This window comes from Leptonotus elevatus, chromosome 8 (genome assembly GCF_054856555.1).
Source record: "Leptonotus elevatus isolate MCC_2025b chromosome 8, RoL_Lele_1.0, whole genome shotgun sequence".
Lineage (NCBI taxonomy): Eukaryota > Metazoa > Chordata > Actinopteri > Syngnathiformes > Syngnathidae > Leptonotus > Leptonotus elevatus.
Window position 1 is genome coordinate 1,308,977 of NC_141246.1, and position 27,154 is coordinate 1,336,130.

A 27,154-nucleotide genomic window follows, 5' to 3' on the forward strand; every position below is an offset into this window, starting at 1 on the left:
ATGTGACCGCTCGGGTTGCAGTGATGATGATGAGCCCACCCCCCCCCCCCCCACCCCTCAAAGCTCCCCCCGGCCCTTGCCCCCAATTAATTTACTTGATTGAAGGAACAAAATCCTTCCAAGGCTCAACTCTGACCCGGATTGAATCAAGATAAAAATGAGGCAGTACCCAAGAAACTTTTCTTTTACGTGTGCTTCGTCCAGCGTTCTTTGTTAGATTATACAATTCGGGATTCTGAGAAAGTTGTGCAAAACTTCAGTCGATACATGAAGTCATTTTACAACTCACTTCAACTACCATATTTTGCTTACTCAAAGTTTTTTTTTTTTTTTTTTTTACATAGACAATTCCGTTTTTAACAGGCCCCTAAATTGACACCAATCAGTTTTCAAACTCAGCTCAGTTAAGCTTTTTTTTTTTTTTAATATGCACCAAAATTTCACATGCGCAAAAATGTTCGGTAGTTGAACTGAAGTCACACAACATCCAAGTTCAACAAGCATGCTTTGCTTTTTCTTTGACTTATGTGTTGAATAACTCAATAAATGTGGAATTTAATAACATTTAAGTGACATAAAATTGGGACTTCATGTCGTATCAGACCTCAGCTCAGCGAGCATCTTAATTGTCCTTGGACTTTTTGTGGACGAGTGATGGACAAATGAAGCTTCATGAAGCACTTGAGGATATTTTGGTTTCCTCGTCCTTCAAAATAAAGGTTTGCGTATATAATTGATTACAATTGAAGCCAAAAGTGCCTTCTAGAGTGTGTCATGAAACTACCCGGGATGTCCAAGGATTCCGAGTTTGGCATAATTTTCCACGGAAAAATCTCTCTATTCACGCTCAGCGTTCGCCTACGAACCAACCAAAATGAGAGAAACTTTTACCAGCATATTAGAAAAATAAATCCAAACTAATTGTGAGAAGCTTTGGTCTCGTGCATTGAGGGGGGGAAAAAACACACTCGGGGGGGGGGGGGAAAGTGGAAGAGTTAAGACTGGCCAAGCCAATCACCAGACCTTAACCCAACAGAGCATGCATTTGACCTCCTTAAGAGTAAACTGGAGGGAGAAACCTCCAGAAAGAAACAAGAACTGAAAGAGGCTGCAGTAAAGGCCTGGAAAAGCATTTTTTTTAATGAAGAATGCAAGATTCTGGTGAAGTCAATGAGTGGCGGCCTTCATGCGGTTTTTGCAAGCAACAAGACATCGTATTCACTTGAAGTCCCTTAAAAAGGGTCGCTTCCAATACGTTTGCCTTCAAACGAAAGCTGACCTGACCGAACTTCCGATATTGATTGCACGCCAGGATAATCAGCTGGTGAACAATACGCTGACGTTATCCTTGCGAGAATTAAAAAAAAAAAAAAAAATCCTGTCTGCACATTGTCGGCTTTCAACAGCAAGAGCGGCGCATTCTTTGGAAAGCTCAAGTGTGTTTTTGTTGCGGGGCAGATAAAAGGAGCGGCGGTGGCGCCGGTGGCGGCGGCGGCAATGGCGGCGGCAATGGCGGCCGTCTGCTTCCAGGCTGATAAGTGACCTCGCAGCGCTTTGAGTTAAGGACCAGCCGATCCGCACGCACGCCTCACTTTTCACCACTTGCTCGTTCCGCCGGGATGCTCGAGTGGCGCCTTGACGGCGTGCGTCTTTTGGACGCAATAATAGTTCGTTTGCATCTCGGACATGATGATTTTCGTTTTTCCTTTTTTTTGGTTGCAGTTCGGAGATTTGACCTCGTGACTTTCATTCACTGTCTTTGAGACGCTCTCGAGCGCCGCCCGTCGTGGAAAAAAAAGACCGTTTCTCATGATTTCCGATCCTGCGCGGGGGGGGGGGGGGGGGGGGATTCATCGCATCGCGTCAGCGTGAAGCTTCATGAGATTTGGCCAAAAAAAAGGTGTTCAATCAATGCGACGAGAGAACATCCTTGGAAATGCTCGAGCGCTCCGCAGAAAGCTTCTTTGGGGGACGCAGTTTGTTTATGATGATTTCAGAACTCCGCGGGAGATGCGACACTCGACGACATTGTGATACTTTAACATTTGACCAAAACAATCAACTCTCACATGGCAGATACATTTTTCTGTGAATAGAGAGCGTGGTTTTTTTTTTGGGGGGGGGGGGCTCGAGCACCGCCCACAGTGACAATTTCAATTCCACTGCTTAATGAATTTGACCAAAACAATCAACTCTCACATGGCAGATACATTTTCTGTGAACAGAGAGCGTGTTTTTTTTTTTTTTTTTGGAGGGGGGGGGGGGGGGCTCGAGCACCGCCCACAGTGACAATTTCAATTCCATTGGTGAATCAATACACAACATCAATGTGATGCTTAATGAATTTGACCAAAACAATCAACTTTCACATGACAGATACATTTTCTGTGAACAGAGAGCGTGTTTTTTTTTTTTTTTGGAGGGGGGGGGGGGGCTCGAGCACCGCCCACAGTGACAATTTCAATTCCACTGCTTAATGAATTTGACCAAAACAATCAACTCTCACATGACAGATACATTTTCTGTGAACAGAGAGCGCGGTTTTTTTTTTTTTTTTTTTTGGGGGGGGGGGGGCTCGAGCACCGCCCACAGTGACAATTTCAATTCCATTGGTGAATCAATACACAACATCAATGTGATGCTTAATGAATTTGACCAAAACAATCAACGTTTTCATTTCCCGCGCCCAGTGTGTCTTTGAGGACGCTCGAGCGCAGCAGAAAGCGTCTTAAGGACGCTCGAGCGCCGTCTTTTGTGGTGAAAAATAGTTTCAACTGTTCGGTGGCTTCTACTGTAAAAACCACATCACAATTGAAGGAAACTTTTTACCGGTAATGATCAGCTTTCAACTGACCGTCCCAAATCTCCGTGACTTTTTGGGCTGCCCGAGCGCCGCCTTTTGTGACTAAGACTGCTCCGGGCATCGACGGGGGAGCCTAACATAACAATGTCAAAGTCCATATTTAATAATAAAATAATAATAATAATAATAATAATAAAACAATCAATTATCTTTTACACGCTGTCCATAGCGCCAGTTTCATTTTCATGGTCTCTTTTTTGGCTGCCCGAGCGCCGCCTGGAATGAACAAAAACAGTCCAATCATCGCAGGCTTCCGTGGGGGGATTCCGTGCACGACAAAAACAAAAGGTGACATTTGGCCAAAATTCATCAGTCGCGTCGTCTGTCTTGTCGAAGCTCGAGCGCTGCCTCGACAGCCCCTTTGGGACGCTCGAGTGTCGTCGGTCACGACAAAAGCGTCTCCGATGAGTTTTGAGCCAAAACAATCAACCTTTGACACCAAACGGATTTCTTTCCGCGCCTTTGCGATGCCCGAGCGCCGCACAGATCGCCACTTTGGGACGTTCAAGCTCCGCCCCCTTTGCAACAAAGTTTGAGACGCTCGCTGGCTTTTTGGGGTTTAACAGATTAACATCCGCGTGGAACAACCAACGTCCATTTGCTGCTTACGCCGCCGGTTCTGGTCTCAGCGCATTTGGGCCGTTCCCCTCGCTTAATGATTTGTCTCATCGTCACATGCGCTGGACAGCCGAGTGCCTCGTCGTCCGTCACCCGAGTGCCTCGTCGTAGGGACGGCCTCTATCTCAGGCTCCATTCTCGGGGGGGTTATGACCCGAGGTTGTCATCATCGGTTGATTGTCCGTGTCTCACTCTCTCGTTTCATCTTTTGGGGTTCTCGAGTGCCGCATTGAGAAGGTCTTGGGGGGATTTATGCAACAAGTACCGCCTCCAATGATTGTTGGCTTCTGGCCAGAGAGCAAAACCTAATGACAAAATTCATCAGATTGGACCAAAGCAATCAACATTCACATGCTACACACAACGGCCGTTTCCAAGAATGTCTTTGGGCTTCGCGGACAGCATCTTTGGGATGCCGACTGCCGCCCGTCACCGTGACGACCGTTTCCGGGGTTTTTGGGAACGTCACGATTCGCTAATGATCAACACATGCGACGGACCGTCTGACTCCCGAATGCCTCCTCAGGGGGAGAGGATCAATTCCAGACTCCGTCCTGGGGGGTAAAGACCCAAAGTCGTCGTGGGCCGAGTGTCTCCGAGACGGCAGCAAGTCCAGCCGAAAGGGGCCGAGGGAAGGACGGCGTGCGGGATCGAACGTGCGCCACTGGCAGGGGAAAAGGGCGCCGTTATTTTCGCACACGCTCGGGCTCGACCGGCACCAGTCAGAGATGCTGTGGTCCGACCCGCCGCGGTTGTCCGAGACCCTCCGGCCGAGTCCCTTGGCTTGCAAGCTCAGCAGGCGAGGGACGGTCGCCACCGAGGCGGAGATGCCGACTGCCGCGGCCACGTGGTCCCGCTCTGCCGCGGCGGCGGCGGCGGCGGCGGACGGGGAAGCGTCCGCCCCCGAAGTGACGAAGGAGCCCCCGAAGAGGGCGGCCACCTTCTGGTAGTACCGGGTCCGTATCACCTTGGCGGAGCGGTAGAGGTCCCCGATGAAGCAGTAGCAGATGGGGTTGAGGCTGGAGTTGGTCAGGCCCAGCCACTGGGCGAACGGTCGGGTCTGGAGGAGCCAAGATGGCGGCCGGAGCTCGCGGTCGATCCACAGGTCGGCCACGTAAAGCGGCAGCCAGGAGGCGGCGAACAGCAGCACCAGGCACACCACCATCTTGGCGATCTTCTGCCGGGTTTTCAGGCGGGAGGCGTGCAGGGCCTGGCTGCGCGGGTCCAAGTCGGCGAAGGCCGCCCGGGTGCCGCCCCACAGGCGCCGGCCCGTCAGGAAGCCGATGGTCAGGTTGAAGGTGACCGGGAGGCAGTAGAGCATCGCAAACAGCAGCACGTTGTATCTGCGCGAGAGGAATCAGGCGGGTCAAACCTTGTGCAATTATTCACCACGGTACGACCAGCGATTCCATCGGAGGAGCTGGCTGAAGTGGCTAGGGAGAGGGAAGTCTGGGCTTCCCTGCTAAAGCTGCTGCCCCCGCGACCCGACCCCGGATAAGCGGAATTGAAGACGGAACGGAACGGAACGGTACGACCAGCGATTCATTGTTTATTCTGTCCCGGCACCTTGCAGATGTCATTGCTACGCGACGGGTCAAAAATGGACCAATCCTCTGCAAGGGTCGATTTGAACCAACTTTGAGTCAAGAAATGGCTCTTTCGGTGTAAAACTATTAGTCAGATCCTTTATTTGGGTCAAAAAATTGGGTGATTTTGTTTAAAACAACCCAGAAAGTCGGGTCAAATTGACCCATAAAAGATGGTGGATCACTCCATTTTTCATCCGTGTCCCAAAAACGTCAACAACAACAAAAAGTGTTATCGTGTGAAGTGAAGGTCCGTAATGCCCTGGCACGTGGGCAAGGAAAGCCGATGCCATTTACGTCACGAACACGTCAAACGCACAAAATGAAAACACCCGCAAAACACCCACACCGGCATCTGACCATCACTCACTAGGCCACACCCCTAAAAAGGAACACATCCAACAAATGGTCAGGATCTGTGACTGTTTTGGATGACTTTGTAATAGATTTTGTTTTGCTTCCTCTCACTCCATAATGTTCGCGTTTCCACCTGTTGTCAGACCTCCCGGCAACCAATCAGCTCGTACCTTGTCGTCTCCTCAGTTTGCCTGAATTTTGTTCCCTGGCTTTGGCACAGGTCTCAAACTCCGGTCCTCAAAGAGCCACGCATGTTTTAGAGCTTTCCCTTTCTCCAACACGCCTGATTCAAAGGATCGGGCTCATCAGCAAGCTCTGCAGGAATTCCACAATCATTTGATTCAAGTGTGTTGGAGAAAGAAAAAAGCTCTAAAGCATGCAGGAATGCGGCCCTCGAGGGCCTGAGTTTGAATTTTGTCGATTCATTGCAGAGGCGTCAAATTCAAGTCCAGAAAGTAAAAACCCTTTCTGGACCTGGATTTGACACCTCTGATTAATGTTGCTGTCATGTGTCAGGCTAATCTCGTCTTGTTATGTTTTCCTTTTTTTTTTGGGGTTATTCTGTGCATCGACTTTTTGGGACAATTTTTGACTCTTCCAAATTTCCTTGTTTGCTTTTTCTTTTCTTTTTCTTTTTTCTTTTTTGCTGTGTTTTTGTTTTGTCTGTGGTTCGGCTTACGTGATCTCAGCCGACAGAATTTCCATGCAACTAATTGCGGCATTTCCTCCAAGAACGGCCGGCGGGATTCATTTCCGCATCTTAAACCAAAAAACCCGGCGTCTTATTAAATGAACACGGAGCTCAGTGACGAGAACTCCCGTTAAAAGTCTCGTCACGGACGGAATGCTAACGAGCTTCGTGTTCGGAGCTTCCTCTCGGGGGGGGGTTTTCTCTGATGTTGCTCCTTTGTTAGCTTGACTTAGCCGCAGAGCAAATGCTAAAGGGCAGCCCGTGCCTTGCCCCCGGAGAATCGTGACTTGCCGTTCATTTCGGCTTTCGATTGCGCGTTGTGGTCATTAAAGACGTAGCGTTTATTTGTGAAACGAGATCGGCAGAGCGCAGGCCGCCATTTCGAGGAAAACGGATGAAGAAGCGTGTCCAAGTAAGTTCCCGTGTGGCTTTAGCCAGTTCATTGTTATTCCGCAGCAAAACAAGCCCTATATTAATTTTGAAAGAGGTGAAACTGTGAGTCAAAAGGTGATTTCTTTTTTTTTCTTTTTTTTTTTTAAAATAAAATAAAAAAATATATAAAAAAAAGCAAAAAAAAAAAATAATAATAATAATAAATAAAAAAAATTAAAAAAAGTAAAAAAAACAAAAGGTGATTTCTTTTTTTCTTTTTTCTTAAATAAAATAAAAAATATATTTAAAAAAAGTAAAAAATAATAATAATAATAATAAAAAATAAAAAAATAAAAAAAAAAGTTAAAAAAACAAAAGGTGATTTCTTTTTTTTTCTTTTTTTTTAAATAAAAAAAAAAAATATTTAAAAAAAGTAAAAAATAATAATAATAATAATAAAAAATAAAAAAATAAAAAAAAAAGTAAAAAAAACAAAAGGTGATTTCTTTTTTTCTTTTTTTCTTTTTTTAATAAAATAAAAAAAAATATTTAAAAAAAAGTAAAAAATAATAATAATAATAATAAAAAATAAAAAAATAAAAAAAGTAAAAAAAACAAAAGGTGATTTCTTAATCGTGATGAAAGAGGAAGAAGTCGTTAAAAAAAAGTTTTTTTTATGCTTCCAAAAAAAAAAAGACCACTGAGAGCAAAATGCAAATGGCCGCCAATCCCGAGAGACGTCGGCCATGAATTTTGATGAAGCAGTCTTCCTTTTTTTCTGCGCTGCTGCTTCTTCTCCTCTTCAGGGGTCACGCACGAGCTGCAGTCCATCCCGGCTAATCGTTGGCGAGAGAAGCAAAAGCCAACAACCCGGACTGGTCGGTCGGGAACGGCGGGTCCAGATCGGCAGAGGAATGAAACACGTCGCGTACGAGAAAAACGCAGCGTCCGCCAGCGTCCAATCTGTCAATATTTCAAGCCCAATCGCATCGTAATCAGCAACGATCCGTCATTCGTTAATTGCTCGGCAAAATGGGACGTCCGTCATTGACAGATTGTCAAATTTATTGACGGATTGACGATTATATTGACCGACAAAAAAAAACTTGCGGCAATGCTTAGATTGTCCATTTTTTCCCGGCAATCGGCAAATGTCAACAAAATGGGCATCCGACATTGACGGATTAAACGACCTTCCGTCAATATTGAAAGAAAGCCCAGCTCTGCCGATCACCCGAACCCTAACCGCAGCCCCTATTTCACACCCGCAAACAAAATGACATCCCTTTTCCCAGTCCGCACAGAATCGTTTCACCACGGCGGAGAAAACCAAATCTCAGATTTCAACATGGTTCTTACGTTTGGAACGTTGCCAAAAGCTTCCACGTTGACATGGAAACCGGGTTCGCTCAAGTCAGAAACAGAACGTGAGAAGAAATCAAACACGGCCACAGGGAGGACGACTCCATCAACACCTCCGTTTCTCAGAACGTCCTCCCCACAACCTTAATAAGACCCATCGCGGCATCCGGAGTCGCCGAAGCAAACAAGGTGCGACTTACAGGAAACGAGCGCAACGGGAATGAAATACAATTTGGAGTCTGAGCAACCTTTGTTGCATTTGTGGTGCAACGGATCACAAAATCAGATCACGGATCGGATCGTTTTTCGGATCAGCAAAAGAAAAATAATAAATGAAAGAAAAAAGATAAATGACACTTTGTCTTCATTTATTTTGTAAAATGCTTTTCACCGTTAAATAAATAAAAAATATTTTCAAAATGTCTGACAGCCATTTAGGATTTGGGAATAAAACTTCAAGTGCGATATGATGCAGAAACGTTCTTATTTTATGTGTAAACGACAAGGTACTAAAAGCTTAAAGTTGCGTTCCTAAAATCGAAACGGCCAAGTTTGACATTTTCAGTTGAATGTTTTTCTTTTTTTAACGGGCAAAAGTGTGCAATTCAAGGCTCATTCGCTTCCTTCCAACATGGAGAATGAATTACAAAGTAGTCTTGGTTCAGGATATTGAAAAATAATTCAAGTAAGACAGTTAGCAGCTGTCAAACGCTTTTTACAGCTACCGGCCACAGGCACTTGTTGCTAATGCTAACAGCTAGCTGCTAGCTACTAGCCACTTACCTCGGAGGCTTCGGCCATAGCATAAAATGACAGCGTAAGTAGTTCGTGGTTTCTTAGCGTCCTAAATTAGCAATTGAAGATGAGTTCGGGATAAAGTTGTGTTGATGTCGGCCGCAACTTTGATGTCAATCAAAAACTACGAAAGTCGCACGCACGCACGCACATACACACAAAAAAAATAAAATAAAATAAAAAAATAAAAAAATAAATAAAAGAGCAATGATGATGACATTTCCGAATGAACAATACTGAGCTCTTAGAAAAAAATAAAAAAAATAAAGAAAAAATAAATAAAAATAACTACGAAAGTCAAGCCAGCCATCACGCCACGACGTGGGCCGCTTTCAAAGTAAAAGTCGACTTGCCGCCGACGTGTTATTATTTTGGAGTTAGCCTGAACGTAAGCGCTGCGCTACGTCGAGCACGTTTCCGTTTCCGTGACGCGTCTGAACGCGCTCCGCTGGCAATGCGCGCTTTGTTGTTGTTTGTTGTTTTCCCACTAACCAATCGCGGATGTTACGCAATCCATCAATCAATGACGACCCGTTGCGCCACTACTGCGTATATATATTGGCCCTATTTGTAAGACGACGTCAATAAATATTTTTAGATGCAGCCGTGCCAATGTAGAGAATCGGCTCCGAATGCTGTCCCTCATCCTGACCTTAAGTCTCGATGAAAACCTACTTGGACTTTTTTCGTACGTAAGCTTGTTCAAGGCAAGGCTTGGGCCACCGACCCGAACATGAACCCTGAACCTCACCTTAACTGCCAGCCATTTACCGGATTTTGACTGATTTTGCAAGGCCCACAGAATATTATGTTCAATTGCTATAAAACATGGAACATACCAAAATAAAAGAAAATTTCCTCGGGAATAAAAGTATTCTGTATCTGTTAGCTGTTAGCATTAGAATATAGCTAAATTTCCTCATTATTCACAAACCGATTGAAAACAAAAAGAGCTTGTTTGCAACATGGCCCTGGTTGATCTCTTACACCCTGCTGCCCCCTGCTGGCCGTTTTTTTGTAATAACTATCATTGCTCTCTTCGGGTCCGAGGCTGCATCAAAGCCTTCTGTATGCGCTAGCATAAAAAAACAAACAAACTTATAAATACGTTTTTGGGACCGTGGTAATATTTAAAATAAAACCCGTTGACACATTTTTGGGCGCAAATGAGTTAAAATTTCCAAGCATACGTACCCTTGCTTTAGCCGAGGCTTGGGCCACTCCTCCTGACACACCAGGATGGAGAAGCTCTCGAAGCTGATCTCCTGCCGGCGGTTGACGACGGCGATGGGGGCGCACATGGCGGAGGAGGCGGCCCACACCGCCGCCACGGTGGCCAGGATGCGCCGGCGGGTGAACATGGACCGGGCCCTGAGCGGCGAGCGCACGCTGTAGTAGCGGTTGACGCTGATGACGGTGAGCGTCAGCACGCTGGCCGACACCGACACGGCCTGCGTGAAGGGGACGGCGCGGCACAGCAGGTCGCCGTAAACCCAAGCGGTGTAGATGCGGCTGGCCAGCGTGATGGGCATGCACACGCACACCACCGCCAGGTCGCACACCGCCAGGTTGACCAGCAGGCTGCGGGTGGCGCTGACGCCCGCCAGCCGCCGACCGCGCCGGCTGGCGAGCACCCGCAGGGACATCAGGTTGCCCACGAAGCCCAGCAGGAAGGACAGGACGTACATGAGCGTCAAGGCGATGGTGCTGGGTTCGTGCAGAGTCCACAGCAACATGCTCTCCAGGTCCGACGGGTCGTCGGGGGTGCCCGGGCCGGAACCCGGGCCGGATCCCGGGCCGGGCGTGCCGGGCGTGCCGTTCAGGCGGTCCTGCGGGGGAGGGAAGCTGGGCCGGGACGAGGTCCAGTCCAAGGGTCCGTTCTGGAGGGAATCCATGACGACCCCTTGCATCTAAAAAAAAAGTGCTTGCAACGCTAAAAAAACGTCAGGGAAATTTAGCAAGCATTAAAGAATCCAGAAGTGACGGCGACAAAAAAAAATCGGCATTTTTGGCTCCAAAATGTGTCCACTGTCCTGCGTCTTCTTGGGGAGACTTTTTTTTTGTGGGTCAACTCATTATTGCTAAGATGAAAACTGTCTTTGGGGGCTGATCACTTCTGAGCCAAAATGGCCGCTTTCACCCAAAATGGCGGACGTTCTGTCTCGTTTCAGGCTCGGCTTCTCGAGACTTTTTTTGCGGTTCTGCTCTTGATCGACGTGTCAAGCGAATTTCATGCTCTCAAGGGAAAATGACTCCCGGGCCTGATTATTATTTTTTATTTTGAAGTACGGAAAAAAGCGCCTCACAATTTTGAAGAGGAAGAAGACATAATGCCGGCTAATTAATTGGAAGGACGATAGCGATCAGGCTTGCTCGACACTTTTAAAGAAGTAATATCCTCTAATGAGGTTTTAATGAAGTGTTTCCATTTTCTGCACGCCGACACCCATTTTATGGTCTCACGAAGGCGTACGTGTGGGCAGGCGATCTTTCCGCCATCTTTGGAGTGGCAACGCAAACTAAAAAAAATAACGCTCGTAACAAATGCTCGTCGACTTTGCAACTTCTTACAAAGTGACGGAAAAAGTAAAAATCACAGCCGTCCGAGAGTTATCGGTTTTTGACAAATGTTTCCATTTTGCCAAACTGGGCTTAATGTGATTCTTTTAGGCTAGTTTGAAATGTTTTTTAAATGATTTAGGACGCTCGATGGTGCTTTGAAATGAGCCAAAATGGAATTTTACACACTCCAAATTTTTTTTACTGCGAACAATCACAATACACGATTTAAAAGGCCCGACAAGGCTTGAAACTGGTTCCGATGAAGTCTTCGAAATTGGTCTTATTAACAACGCAAATGTTTTCACGTGTTGCTTGAAACCGGTTTGAAATTGGCTCCAATTGAGTCAGCCATGATGAAATTGGGCTTGAAACCGGTTTAATTAGCTCAATGTTTTTAAATGTTTCTCTTTTCTTGCTATTTGGGACCGACAAATTACATGAGAGGACTTATGATGCTCAACTAGGCTTGAAACCCGGACTACGGAACTGGTTCAGTTTCCACACAATTTGGTTTGAAACCGGCTCAACTCATGACACTTTTTTTTTTCTTTTTTTTTTATCAACTGTTGCTTGTATGACTTTTCCACCGACATGAACGTTTTCTTTGCTGCAGGTTTTTCCGATGAATGCTTTAAAATGTTTTAGTTTCTTTTATGAAACTGCAAGTTGTGGAACGTCTAAATTCAATTGACGTTAAATCCGATGAGGAAACTTTCAAAGGAACCGCACAAATCTCCCCTGTTTAAAATCCATAAAGAGAACAAAAAATAAGGGGAAAAATGTTAAGCTCTCGTTTCCTGGGGGCGTCTTTAATCTTTTGAGCAAAATGGGTGAAAAAAAAAAAGAGACCCCCCCCCACCAAAAAAATGTCTGAGGTCCACCATATTGATTCCTGCGTTCCCGCGGGCGCGCGTCAGCGTGGGATGATCCAACATCTGCCTCTAATAGACTTTCTTACCTTCCAGGCAGGTGGACCTCATGTGAGAGACCCCCACAAACCCCCCCCACCACCGCCGCCGCCGCCGCCGCCGCCGCCGCCGCCGCCACACTGTGGAGAGAAAAACACACAAGATATGAAACACTTTTAATATGACCTTTAAACCTCATTCTTATTCTGCTGGTCTTATTACGGCATCCCCACTTGCAGTCAGTTATATTTAACACGGCAAAATGCAAGAATACACGAACAGAGAAATGCATTTTCAATGAGGAAGTAAAAACATGTCCAAAGCTGTCGTTTACTGACCAGCACCGGCTGATGACAAAAAAAAATTTAAAGACACGTCACGATATTCCTGGCTCGGAAGTCAGCGTTCCGAGCAACCGCCGAGCAACCGCCGAGCAACCGCCGAGCTCGCCTTCGACCGAGCGACTGAGTGTCAAGTCGGCGAGGGAGGGAGGGAGGGAGGGAACGGGGGAGGGAACGAGGGAGGCGCTCACAAACACGCACACACACGACTAAGCAGATGGAGCTGGAGTGAGCGAGCGTATGTTTGACGGTTCTGTTTGTTTTTAGCGTTAATGCAGATCGGACCAAGACCGGGAAGTTCAAATTTGACGCTTTGAATGACTTTTTTGCTGGCAATGTAGCCAACGTTGTTGCTATTCGCCACTCACGTTTATTGACAAAAAAGAAAACTAATGCTTCACAGTTTCGATCCATCGTCGACAAATGTTCCAAAGTGAAACCTCATTTGGGGGAGGAATTTTTAGATGCTTCTGTTCGCCGATACCCAGTCAAAATATCCACTTTCTGTATCTGTTGGGTTGTGGCTCCTTAAGATTTTTTTGTGGGTTTACAGATGACAGACACGTCGACCAAATTTGAAGTTGCCCAGTGAAATAGTCTTTGTGGTTTCAATCATTTTTGAAAAGTCTGGAGACTGTTGTTAAGCAGAAAAGGTCAGATTCAAACCAAAATGGCTGCCTGAGACTTTTTTTGTGGGTCTGTCACGATAGACATGTTTCAAAGTGAAACTGCCTTTGGGCGGGGCCACATTTTTTAATGTTACCCGAGGCCAAAATCCAGTCAACAAATCCACTTTAAACCAATAACGAAGACTTTCTGTATTTGTTGGCGTGTGGCTTCTTGATCTTTTTTTTTTTTTGTGGGTTTACAAATGACAGACATGTCGACCAAATTTGAAGTTGCTCAGTGAAAGTGTCTTCATTTTTTTTTTTTTTTTTTATTTGGAGGCTGTTGCCAAGCGGAAAGGTCAGATTCAAACCAAAATGGCACACTGCCTGTGTTTTTGTTTGGGCATGGCTTCTTCAGACTTTTTTTGTGGGTCTGTCACAATCGACATGTTTCAAAGCGAAACGGCTTCTGGGCGGGGCCACATTTTTTAATGTTACCCGAGGCCAAAATCCAGTCAACAAATCCACTTTAAACCAAAAAGGAAGACTTTCTGTATTTGTTGGGTTGTGGCTTCTTGATCTTTTTTTTTTTTTTTGTGGGTCTACAGATGACAGACATGTCGACCAAATTTGAAGTTGCCCAGTGAAAGAGTCTTTGTGGTTTCAATCATTTTTGAAAAGTCTGGAGACTGTTGTTAAGCAGAAAAGTCAGATTCAAACCAAAATGGCTGCCTGAGACTTTTTTTGTGGGTCTGTCACGATAGACATGTTTCAAAGTGAAACGGCCTCTGGGCGGGGCCACATTTTTTAATGTTACCCGAGGCCAAAATCCAGTCAACAAATCCACTTTAAACCAATAACGAAGACTTTCTGTATTTGTTGGGGTGTGGCTTCTTGATCTTTTTTTTTTTGTGGGTCTACAGATGACAGACATGTCGACCAAATTTGAAGTTGCTCAGTGAAAGAGTCTTTGTGGTTTCAATCATTTTTGAAAAGTCTGGAGAGTGTTGTTAAGCAGAAAAGGTCAGATTCAAACCAAAATGGCTGCCTGAGACTTTTTTTGTGGGTCTGTCACGATAGACATGTTTCAAAGCGAAACTGCCTCAGGGCGGGGCCACATTTTTTAATGTTACCCGAGGCCAAAATCCAGTCAACAAATCCACTTTAAACCAAAAAGGAAGACTTTCTGTATTTGTTGGGTTGTGGCTTCTTGATCTTTTTTTTTTTTTTTGTGGGTCTACAGATGACAGACATGTCGACCAAATTTGAAGTTGCCCAGTGAAAGAGTCTTTGTGGTTTCAATCATTTTTGAAAAGTCTGGAGACTGTTGTTAAGCAGAAAGGTCAGATTCAAACCAAAATGGCTGCCTGAGACTTTTTTTGTGGGTCTGTCACGATAGACATGCCTACCAAATGTCATGTTCCAAGCAGCGAAACTGCCCGTGGTGGCGCGTTACGCGAGGCCGATATCCAGTCAACATTTCCAATTTAAACCAAAGAGGGAGACTTTTATGTGTCCGTTACGACATTTTTGTGGGTTTGTTCATGAAAGACAAATCTCATGTTGTTAAGTCAAACGCTTTTCAGTGGCTTGATTTTGAAATACGGCAAATCGCATCAAACTTGACAAAAAATTGATAAAAAAAAACGCAATGCAGGCTCACTAACTTGCAATGCTGAAGGGAGCAGCCCGGCCCAGCATTTGTAAATTAATCATATCCTGTCATGCGACATATTAATCCAAATGTTTGATTTGTTGCCCCCTGCAGGCTGACGTCAGCACGTCACGCCGGCGCCGCCTTTTGTCTCTTGGCCTTCGTCATTCGAGGAACTCCAGGCGGGCGGCCAAGGAGCCAATCTGCACTCGGATGGCAAACCACCTAAATCAGGCCGCGCGCATCTTGGGCCACGCCTCAGCAAAGACGCTAATTCCCACTCGGGATGCCCCGCCGCCGCCGCCGCCGCCGCCGCCGCCGCCGCCGCCGCCGACGATCGATTGAAATAATTGCAATTTAATCAGCGCTCACGTGACCGATGGTGCGACGGCACATTGCCGTTCAGTTTCTGAAATGGGACAATGTGACCGCGTCGTGCGAAGCAACCACAATGTCACATTTTGAAAATAAATTACATTTTAAAAAAATCATCGTCAGGCGATGATATCGTCGGTGAGTCGCCTGCCAAACTATTTTTATCTATTATTGTATGTAATATTTATTTCCATTTTTATTAGATCCCCCACTGAGCGGCTTCCCACATTTCCCTTGTGGAGTTGATATCACAACACATTTTGCTCAAAAGGCCACTGTGTGTGCGTGTGCGTGTGCGTGCGCGTGCGCGTGTGCGTGTGTGCGTGTGTCATGCATTAATGCCCACGGTTCAGCCCTAGCGGGTGCACAGTATCCCCCCCCGCTGGGAGCTACTCATCTGCATTATTTATAGATCTTTTTTTCTATGTTTAGAAATGATAAACCCTCCAACACATAATTTCTCTTTATTATTAAAAAAAAATTACAAACCCCTGAAATATGGATTCTATTGCTATAAAAACGTGGAACCTTCCGCAATTAGCATGAGCGTATAGCTAAGTTTCATCATTATTCACAAATCTGTTTAAACCAGTGGGGGAAAGGAGCTTTTTTTTTTGCAACACGGCCCTGGTTGATCTCTTATACTCTGCTGCCACCTGCTGGCCGTTTTTTTTTTTTTTGTTATAACTTGCGCGAAAATGCTAACTCGGATGGCATTTTGAGCACACGTGAAGGGGGAAATAATTCCGGACTGCACAAACTTTTTGTACGATGAGATATGAAAGCGCGCGCCGGCACGAGAGGAGGTCACGCCGCGAACGAACGCACTCCTGACCCTTCGTCCTTGTCTCGCTCTTGGGGCGGAAAGTTGAGGGATAAACGCTAGCTTTAGCCCTCCTCGCCTCGTTCCTGCCGCTGGGGGGGGGGGGGGCGTGTCCGAGAAATAGTCACGTGACGTCCGGATCTCTAAAAGGGGAGCCGCTTGAAAACTTTTGAAACGATTTGATGTTTCACCTTGGATTCTAATTTGCTTTTTTTGTTTTTAAACTTGAATTGCGTCTTCATGGGCAAGGATGGTCTTCGTTTGTGTTTTTTTTTTTCATTCCAAAAAGCGATGGCGGGGGTGACAAACAAACACTGGGGCGATATTTAATGAGGCGAAGCCAGCGTGTTCTCTTCTTCCTCACACACGCGCGAATGCAAGGACCTCCGCGCGCGCACACACACTGATTCGGCGTCCCTTGTGCGTCGTCGCTTACTGCGAACCCGTGCGCATCTTTCATCAAGGTGAGCGAGCGCGTGCTGTTGTTGCGCCGGGAACGAATGTGGGTCACCGTCTGATAATTGGACATCCTAATGAAGAAATAAATCATTTGAATGTATTCCTCGCAGCGACATCATAAGCGTGGAGCGAACGCAGAGCGACTTAAGGTGATGAGCCACATGCTGCTTCACCACAGGCATTGGACACAAGTCAACTTAACGCGTCAAGGGGGGGAAAAAAAGTGCTTGAAGCTGCTATATGGAACTTTTTTCCTCAAAATATCTTGATAATAGCCTTTTTATTTGATCATTGATCAGATTGATACGTTCGTTGTTCCCAAGGCCAAAAGTTTTCAGACTGGATTCGGGTTTGAGTATCCCGCCGTCCGTCTCGCGGATGCGACGTCATTTGCGCATCGTGTACGTGTGAAGGAGGGTATGTGCCGTTTGATTTTTGGTCAACAGGTGGCAGTAGTGATTGATTTCAAATTCACACATTTGTTTCAAAATACATAAACATGTTTGAAAAAAGGTTTTCGTTATTTATGATTAGAACTTTGTAGTCACTTTTTTTTTTCCCAGACAAGAAAAACACAATCCAAGTACAAATGTGCATCATTTTACATTTTAAACACTTGCAACGAGAGGGAAAAAAGAAAAGTAAATAATAACAAAAACAAGTCTCAAATCGGGCAGATACATGCAACAGTATATATATAAATAAATAAATAAATAACGAGGTCACCAGATACGTTACATGATTGGTCGTGGCTATAAAGTGTTTTCAATTAAGGACTTCCATAGTCAGATCTGATTCCTCATATTATACTTTTGTCGACGACCAGTCAATTCACATTTGAAAGAGTAGACCAATTGTTAATTGTTTACATTTTTTTTTTTACTCAAATACAATTTGTGTCCATATTATTTGACAAAGTGACGTCTATAACAAAAACTGACATTATCTGAAGACAAAAAGATGACGTCTAATAAACCTTCAAAGGATCCACATTTTGCGAATGGCGCGATCTTCATAACGGTTCATTCACTGACTTTTGGAGATCACCCCGAGTCACGACAGTCACAGATTGACTCTGGCCGGGTACGAGTCCCATTTCAATCCAAATCCCGCGTGATTGCCCAAGAGTTGAAATGGAAGGCGCTCATTTTGCAAGCATTTGCTGCCGCAAGTGAATTTCCACAAAAAAGGTTACAGTTATTAAGAAAACTGATGTAAGAACGACTGAAAAATAACATTCAATAAAAATGAAAATGCTAAAAAAAAAAAAAACATAAATCTGAATACAAGTGACTGTCGTTGTAGCGAAAATGTGCTTTGTTTTATTTTCAGAAACTTGTGAGAAAGACACGTAGCGTAGCTTTAGCCTGGACAAGGAAGCTAACGTGAGGATCCGTTGGTGGTTAACGTTTCGGATCGAAAACTATTTCACATAAAAATGTTCTCATCTTTTTTTTGATGAAAATCCACTTGACACACAATTACAGGACAGAATATCAACATGTGGCTACATGCTAACTAATATTAGCTCGTATGTTAGCCAGCGCTCGGATTAGCATTCGTCTTGGAGCGCCGTTAGATTCATGTTACGTTATAACTATAATTGACTCTTTTTTTTTTTTAACCTTTAACCTTTAACCTTTAACCTTTAACCTTTGAATCCACCTTTTCTTCTACGCGTTTGCGGACGTTGCACTCGCTAGCTGCAGGTGTGTCACATGACAGATGAGCAGAGGCAGGATTTTACAAAATCATGTCATCTTCATCTCGTTTTTGTTTATGAACTCAAATGTCCATCGATGTGAGCCCAGTTTTTATAAAGTGAAATACATTTTCCTCTCGTTTTCATCAGTAGATGAAAAGTGCCAGTTATTGTATATTGACGGCGATTTGAGTCTCGTCTTAGTCCGGTGAAAAAGTGTGTGTTGACGAAATGATTTTTGGTTGAGTTTTCATCGACAGAACGAACACGACTGCGCCTTCGCATCGGGTTCGCCCGGCAACATAAATGTGAGCGATTAGCGGTGTTGATGGCGACGCCGTCCCTCTTTTCACGGGAGGTGCACTTTACATGCGAGCGAGATTGCTGGCGTGCGCGTTTGTGTGCGTTTGCGATTAGCCACCCTATACATCTGGTTTCCTTCGTGCTTCTCGTATCATCCCACTGAGTCGTCGCCCCCCCCCACTACCCCCCCCCCCCCCGGTATAAACCACGACAACAAAGAAACGGCGCTCAAGAGAAGAAGCAAAGCTGGCCTCTCAGCTCTAATTAGCACGTCACTGAGCTGCCGCTAAATTGTGTTTTTTTTGCCGTAACCGTTCATTTTGAACTCATTATTGTCAACTCTTGTTTACGAGGCCCGGCACACAAACGAGGAGTTTTCAAGTCTTAAAAGACGATCCGTTACAGGCTGGCAAATCCAGGACAAGAAATCTTCATTTCGTTGTAGTATTTTGGCTAAAATTAATGAAAAGTTTTAGTCATAATTTAGTCATCTGATTGTATTTTAGTTTTGACTCATTTGCTCCCAAAAATGTATAAATATGTTCTATTTTAAATATGGCCATGCTCCCAAAGACGTATTGATATGTTTTTTGTATGGGGGGGGGGGGGGGGGGTTATGCTAGAGCATACAGAAGGCTTTGATGCAGCCTCTGAACTGAAGAGAACGGCTGAAGCAATGGCCAGTAGGTGGCAGTAGAGTATAAGAGATCAACCAGGGCCATGTTGCAAAAAGCCCCACCTCTCCCCCACGGTTTTAAATAATTTGTGAATAATGATGAATAATGATGAAAGTTAGCTATATCCTAAAAAAAACAAAAAAACGTATAAATACGTTCTATTTTAAATATTACCATAGGCCCAAAAAGGTATTTTGTTTTGTTTGTTTGTTTTATGCTAGAGCATACAAAAAGCTCTGAAATGAAGAGAATGCTTGAAGTTATTACAAAAACAGCCAGCAGGTGGAAACAGAGTATAAGAGATCAACCAGGGCCATGTTGCAAAAAGCTCTTTTCCCCACTGTTTTAAACAGATTGGTGAATAATGATGACACGTAGCTATATTCTAATGCTAATTGCTGCAAAACGGAAACAGATCGAAATCTAACTTTTTTTCCTGATGAAAGAAGTGACTCAAATCTTTCTTTTGGTAGGTTCCATGTTTTTGTAGCAACAGAACACAATATTCTGTGGGCCTTGCAAAATCAAAAGTCAGAATCCAGTCAAACAGCTGTGAGCGAAGGTGGTTGCTTCAGGGAAAATGGCTGCGAGTGAACGCGTTAATTAGCGCTGTTAAAGTGCTAAATCATTTATTGGTCACAAAAAAAATGATTGCATTAATCACGTATTAACGCAGATAAATCTAATAATCGCACTATCCATTTTGACCACAGATGATCACAGCAAATGGTTACGTTCGAGGTCGCACAGGTTACGTTTGAGCAATAAACATAACGACACGCATTAAAGCCAAGCATAATAATAAATGCTTGCGTTTGACATTCAGAATATTTTTGTTCATGTCAAACTATTTGGGGTCATTTTTTTAAAAAACAGGAGGATGAGAAAATGTTGAAGACGTCCTTCGAACATTGAATGTCGAAAGAATTCACATTCTCCTCTGATGAAAAGCCTTTTTAATGAAGTGATTAATCATAATCATTTTTTTAAAGTGCATAATTGCTTGTGATTAATTTTACAGCTGCATGACGAATGTAAACATGTTTGAACATTTATTTTCTCCCACCCGCGTTTCATTCCGTCTGATTGGATTGTGTACATTTTCGGCACTTAAAAATCCGGATCAGGTAAAAAGGAGGGAAAACAATGACAAACAAGGTCGTCTAATGTATTTGTAAAACAAATTCATTCCCGTGAGTAGGGTTTAAATATGTGTCTGTGAAAAGTGTATCGTTACATTTTAAACGGAATAAACGAACATACAATATTTGCGTCAGCGCGTTAATTTGATCAAATATGAGACGTTGGCGCCAAATTTCCATCGCATTTTTATAATTACACTTTATAATTCATTTATTAAGAGCTAAGCTAGGCTAGTAACCCTCTAGCATCAGAGGCTAACTTCAAGAGTTAACTTATTTTAGTCGGCCTTTGTTGAAAACAACAATGACTCCAATAAAACGATCATCTTAAGACTGGTTTGCCCTCCGTGGTAAGCTAGGCTAGAAGCGGCCTGCTAAACTTATTTCAGCTAGCATCAAAGGCTAAATAATGCATTAGCTTAACTTAAAAAATAAAATAAAATAAAGTAAAAAAAGTCCTGGTTTAAAAAAATCTGTACGATACATTTGGCTCTTCTTTCTTCCTTCAACTGATTGGACATTCTTATTTAAGAGTTTTGATCTTGCTAACGGGGGGGGGGGGGGGGGGGATAGAGCTGGCCTTGACTGTAAGAGACATTTTTTTTAATGGTATCGGAATCCGTTATGCTGCCTTGTCACGCCATTCACCCGTCAATAGCAATAAATACGGCATTGATTGAAAGCATATTTCTTTCGGGCGGGGGGGGGGGGGTTGGTTTTTTTGTGGTGCGAACGACGCTCGCTCTGTCGAGGTTACCAATCAAAATAGTGGGGGAGGACGGCCCGCGATCAATACGCATTGATTTACAAATAGCAGCTAATTACACTTACAAACAGACCTAATGGCGCTTGCTAAACGTGCCCATTTATTGGCATTACGCATGGAAATGGACAAACTGACAAGACAAACAAGCTAAGTAGCTTGTTAAGCACGCCAGATGATTCGCATTATGTGTGTGAATGAGCAAACAGATGCGACAAGCCAAGCTCGTGTCGCTGGTTCGTATTCCAAAGTGTGGGAAAGGAGAAAACCCGTGCGACAAACAAAATGAAGCACAGCAATTTATCCTGCGCCTGGAAAGAAAAAGACAAAAAAGCACTGCGATAAAAAAATAAAAAAAAGCACACCAAGAGGCTAACAGTCAAGCTAATACAAATGCTACTGCGTAAACATTGTGTGTAAATGTTGTAGCTTATTAAATATCTACTGTACATTTTATACGCTACAGACTTGAAATGTTCAAATCGCCATTTGTGAGGAAAATTAGCATTTTCATCAAAACTCAATGAACAGCAAAACTGAGAATCAGACAGTCCCAAAACGTTTCGCTTAGCACGTGTAGCTCATCATAGCGCATCAGCTAGCTAATACTCGTAGCACTCATGTGGCTACGCTGCGATGAAGCATTTAGCTAACTTTTTTTTGTCTTTCTGAGCAGAAGGAGGAGGAGCCTCTCCGCTTCTCCGCTAGAAGTTGTTCCCGGTTGGAACCTGGCGGTAATCGTCGCCTCCGTAGATAAACTACGGCTCGTGCTAATTTCTAAGCTAACCAACGGGTTGACACGGCTAGCGAGTTTCACACCGAAGTGCTTGGGTACACTTTTGGCGTTATCCAACTTTGCACGGCAAAATAAGACGTCTGGATTGTGGACTGAAAATCTCAACGCTAAACTGAACTAGAAGTCGGAAATTAATGACTGTAAATTACGACCTAAGGTTAAAAAGTATCTTAGTATGAATATTTATGTTGTTTGCTTTCACAATTTGCACACATAAATGTCCTCAAATGTTGTTGTTTTAAAATCAGCTTAGCTTAGCGTCGAGACAAGAAAATAAACTCTAATTCAGTACATAAATACGAAAAAGAAAAACAATTGTTCATTCATGATATTGTCATATTTTCATTGTTTAATAAATGATTGTTATTCCCTAAATTAAAAAAAACATTTAATTCATAAAAGTAGCACGCATTGCACTTGATTTGTGTTAAACTTAAACCCGCCAATTTATACACAGAAAGTGTAGCTTGTAAATGTAAATAATGAAAAAGGTCAACTTGTATTGGCTAATGTGAGCAACTACGGTGGCCCACGAGGGACAAAAAGTCCACTGAAATAAATTGTGAAAAAGAACGTCTTTCCGTACGGATTTTCTTTTTTTTTTAATGATGAAGCGAATAGTATATTAAAACCATCCACAAATATTACATTACGCGAGGGGAGGCTCGCTGATATGGTTTATTGATATAAATATTAATTATGCGTCTCCTATGCATGATGCGGGGATTGGGAATGTGTTGCTATAATCCTTTGCGAATCAGCAGAAAATAACAGCGGCGCAATGTAAACACGCAAAATGAATGCGTGGTAATAAATATTCTATATTCGGCGTGTGGCATTTGTGTATGTGCGCAACGATATCTCCTTACATCTGGAACTGCATTTTGAAATACATAATGAACCTTTTTTTTATATCAGGAAGGGCGTATGGCAGATGTGCATGCGTGCAACTGCAGTCCGACAGCAAATACTTTGCGGAACACCGCAAGTGAGAGTGTCATTCCTCTTCCTCCACGGGTTGGCGTGTGATTTCCGCCGCCTTTCATGCAGCACGAACCAAATGGATCATATCGTCACAAAAAACGTCGCCGAACTGCGGCCAGCGCAACCTGCTGCTGTTTTTCACGATAAGGAAAAATGACGCATGCGGGATTTTTTAATGCACGCACACAAACGCACACCTGTGGGCCACTTCATTAGGTACGCTTGCAGCAGCCATCTCGTCTTACACGAGAGCGGCGTGCTGTTATGTGTGAGAGGGGGGAACATGTTACATGCATGTTATATGAACGCAGCCACATCGATACAGCGACATAGGACGGTTGCAATCACGTGATTTCGGCGAAGTCGTTTTTTATTTATTTTTTATTTATTTTTTATTTTAAGGCTATTGACGAACCTTCATCTGAACAAAAAAATTTTATTTGGCGACCAGTCTGCCGCTAATTGCCGGTGGAAAAGTCACCTGCGTTGGCCACTGTCATATAAGGACTATATGCACTGGACTTTACGACACTAGTCCCGACATGCCGTAAAGCGCTGCTACGGGGTTTACTATGGCAACTCCCGCACGCACGCTTCAGAGCCGTGAGTGACGTCACGTTACCGCTCGAAACTGGATTGTACTGTTTTTCTGCGCGACAATAAAAGTGTTCCCTGTTAACGACAAACACTTGCGCGGACATTGGATCACTTTACAGCCACAACTCATGCTGTTATGTTGGGGGGGGGAAATGTATATTTATAACTTGTGGAAAATGTAAAACTTTGTTGCTTCATTGAATTAAATGGTGTAAGCAAAGAACTTAGCACAAGATGGTGAGTTTTCAACAAAGACTTTTATGTTAAACGGCCTAAAAAAAAAATACAGAGTAGATTTCCCACCCCATGTAAGCAGTTCAGTTGTACACTCGTGTCGTGTGTCTCGTGTTGTGGCCAAAGCGCTTGTAAAAGATATTTAAGACGCGTTAGCGCCGCCACGTGGTGACAGGATGTTACAACGCAGCATCAGCAAAAGTTTGCATTGAAAGTGATGAGGAGTCAAGTCAGCCTTGCTGAGACCGACAACTTCTTCACGCCGCAGTTGAGCTGATGTCAGCATTGCAAGGAGAAAAAAGGGATCAACGGATGAAGTGCTTTTATCGACAGGGTCGGCGAAGGGGCAGGTAACAAAAAAAACAAAAAACAAAACCTGGCATTTTGACTTTGAGGCTGCTCACGACCCGCTTTGTTACGCAGAGGTCGTCGTTTGTCATTCATGAAATCAAATGAACACATTTACAGAACCTTATATATATATATATATATATTTATTTTTTAGCGCAGGGTCAAATCCCAAGAAAAAACCTTGCAAATTGGCGATTTTCGAAAGTGGCAAATTTGCAAGAAATGCACGTAGCGCACGCGTCGGATGTTTGTGCCAAAACTTTTTGGTCAGGTTTCCAAATAAGGAGATAGAAATTGCTTTCGTACTTTGAAGCGTTGGGTTCGGCCGGCGACAAACACGCCTCGCTCAAAAGCCAGCACTTTGTCCAGACTATTGCTACGCTACGTGCATTTCTCACAAGTCGAGTTTTTCTCTCTCGCAAATTAGCCCAATTTTGGACTTAATAAAGTTTTTCTTGGAATATTAACCCCTCCTCAAAAAAAAAAAAAAAAAAATTATACATGGTCTTAATACGCCATCGTATGTTTAAAACTAAAATCGCCATGTTCGTTCCAAAATTGCAGTCCTTTTTTTTTTTTTTTTCTAGCAAGCCAACTTTTTCTGAGCAAAATTCCACTGATTAGCTGTAGTAAGACTGTAGTAAGAAGAATGGATTGATCAGCTTGACAGCAACTCGCTCCTATCAGGTCCGTCCTACTCAACAGAAAGCTAGCATCGTTAGCAACTACAATGCTAGCTTTCAAGTTTGACTTCCTTGGATGTATTTTCTATGTTTTCGTTTTTTTTAAACTTGTAACTATTCCATCTTCGTGTTTTCTTTACGTACTAATATGCTAACGTTGTCATTTTTCATGTCGAATGAACGCCTTTAAAAACGCATTTTGCAACTTGCCGTCAACTGAAAATGAGGTCACGTGGACTCGGCTAACAACCAATCACGGCCCGGTTGGTCAACATCACATGACCAAAGCTGGACAACAGGTGAGCCCCGATTGGTCGTTACCCGAGCACCTGTGATGTCATTTTCAAATCGACAGCGAGCGCCAAATGTGTTTTAAAAATACAAAACAATCAAGTCATCAAATTAATTATAAACATGTTATTGTTGAAATTGGCTAAATGTCATTTTATTTGTTTTTGCTTTCTACTCGTGCATTTGCTAGCCAGAGATTTGCATATTACAATGGCCGCTAAACATTTTTTTTAAATTCTTCACAATTCTTAACCACGTTTTTGCTCCCGCTTGCATTGCGAACGTGTTGCGCAACATTCAGGATACGAGAATATTTGATGACACCAAATCAAAGGAGGACTTCGCAGTCGTCGTGGTGTGAAATGAACGCACGCGATTGACATGGAATGCAGCAATCAAACGTATTCCAGCCAATCAGGTCGCTTGGTTCAGTTTGCTGTCGGTATTTGGAAACGGGTTCGTGGGCTGCTCCCTCTAAATTGGTGGCAAATGGAGGGAAATAAACACCGCATGAGGAAAAAGAAATAAAGTTGAATTGTGTTCTGAAGTGTGCGAGCTCAACGTGGAGGAAAAACGCCGACCGGGTCCAAGAAGCAGGCGAGGAGGAGGCGGAGCCGGCAAAAGCGGGGGTTGAAGCATCTGCTCATCAAAATGAATGAGCGCGTCGCGCGCGGGGGCGCGCGCGGATCTTATTGCTGCGCTCCGTGGAAAGTGTTGCGAAGGCAGCCATGTTTGCCGCGCTCGGCGCGAAATAAAGCTCCGATGGCGCCGCCGCTGACGAGAACACGCGTCGCATCGCGAAGACCAGCTGAGAGTCAAACGAGGGTTTTCGTCGACGGCGGGCGTGTGTTAGCGAACACGCAAGTCACACAAGTGCGCGAAATGTTAACGTAATCGTTGAGCAACTTAATCAATCGACTTGTTTTGATAATCGATTAATCGTCTTGTTAGCTTGTTTCATTTAAAACTGCCCAAATCCTCGACATTTCATGCTCTCAAGTGAAAATTATTTTGTGTGCGTGTGTTTTCAAAAGAAGAAAACGTTTGCTTTAAAACAAAGAGCAACATTTTTTGCCCGTCTTCTGACATGTTGCAGACCAAATCAGTAACCGGATCGTAACCGCTTTGTTTACATTGACTTCCAATTGGAAATAATGTCACGATTTTTAATAAAGTTGCTTTTTTTTTGGTATCTGATTCATCAATCGATCGACAAAATAATCGACAAGACGAATCGAAGATCAGAATAATCGTTGGTTGCCGCCCCGCACAACACGTAAGACGCATGTGACAAACAATCTCTGAACACTCGGGGCGTGCAACGTTGCGCACATCGTGTTTGGCGAGAAAGTCACACGACGACGAAGCTGTAGCGAGCGCAGCGTCGCGGAGGTTTTGATGCGCGGGTGTCACATTGATGAGACGCCTCCACCAAGGCCGTGTTTCAAACCCGTGCCCTCCGCCCCCATCGATGAGGTCACGCACTCAGCTCCTTACATTCTTCACGCGCTGCCCTATTTGAGGCGGTAGCGTGTTCACAAACACACTGAACTCCACAACAAGGTTCTTCTAAAATTGAAAAAAACAAAAACATTTTTGTTACAAGACCGTATAAAAATGACGAATTGAACCAATATAGCAGCGGCAGTCTGGAGGTGAAACCGCTGCAGGGGAAATCTATCGGCCTCTAGTGGTGACGAATGGGACTGCAAGTCCTAAACAGACACTTGCCAGCGAATCCAACGTCATTGTAGGGAAATATACATTGCGTATCGTATTGTAATGGGAGCAAAGTCGATTGTAATCGTAGTCGAACTGAAGTTTATCGGATTGCGGTTGGAGAAAATTGTATCGTAAAAAGGAGTATCTCGTATTGATCATAAGGAGTCAATCTTATGATTGGAGTGAATCATATTGTGATCGGAGAAAATCGTATTTGAATTGGAGTGAATGAGGTCGTAAATGGAGAATCGTACCGTAATTGAAGTGAATCATGTATGAAAATATGAGCCAATCGTATTGTAATCGGAGTAAATCGCATCATTGGATTGCATCGTCATTGCTGTAACTAACAAAACGTGCTTTTCCTCTTTAACACACACAGATGACATCATCTTTGTCGCGCCATTTTTATTTATATTTCGACAATTTTCATCATGTGACCATTTCTACTTGCGCACACGCGCGCGCGCGGCACAAAGGAAGGTCCAACTTAATCCGATTATTGCACAAAGCTGGCAAGTCATCCAAAAATATT

At 43.9% G+C, this 27,154-nt stretch overlaps 1 protein-coding gene across 4 annotated transcripts in view; it reads right to left on the bottom strand.

Annotated features, from left to right (window-relative positions):
• Window positions 1–2,557: 2,557 nt before the first annotated feature.
• LOC147169151 (galanin receptor type 1-like) overlaps window positions 2,558–27,154 on the bottom strand; it is a 35,939-nt gene continuing 11,342 nt past the window's right edge. For 2 of the 4 annotated variants that reach the window (XM_086083118.1, XM_086083117.1), the window contains 3 exons: window positions 12,165–12,254; window positions 9,839–10,554; window positions 4,063–4,824 (listed from right to left, as the gene is read on the bottom strand). In XM_086083118.1, the coding sequence (XP_085939244.1) occupies window positions 4,204–4,824; window positions 9,839–10,554; window positions 12,165–12,254 (1,427 nt within the window). In that variant the 3' untranslated portion in view covers window positions 4,063–4,203. Of the gene's footprint in view, window positions 4,825–9,838; window positions 12,255–12,452; window positions 12,581–27,154 lie in introns of those variants that run through there. The other 2 variants (XM_086083119.1, XM_086083116.1) reach the window with 2 other exon arrangements.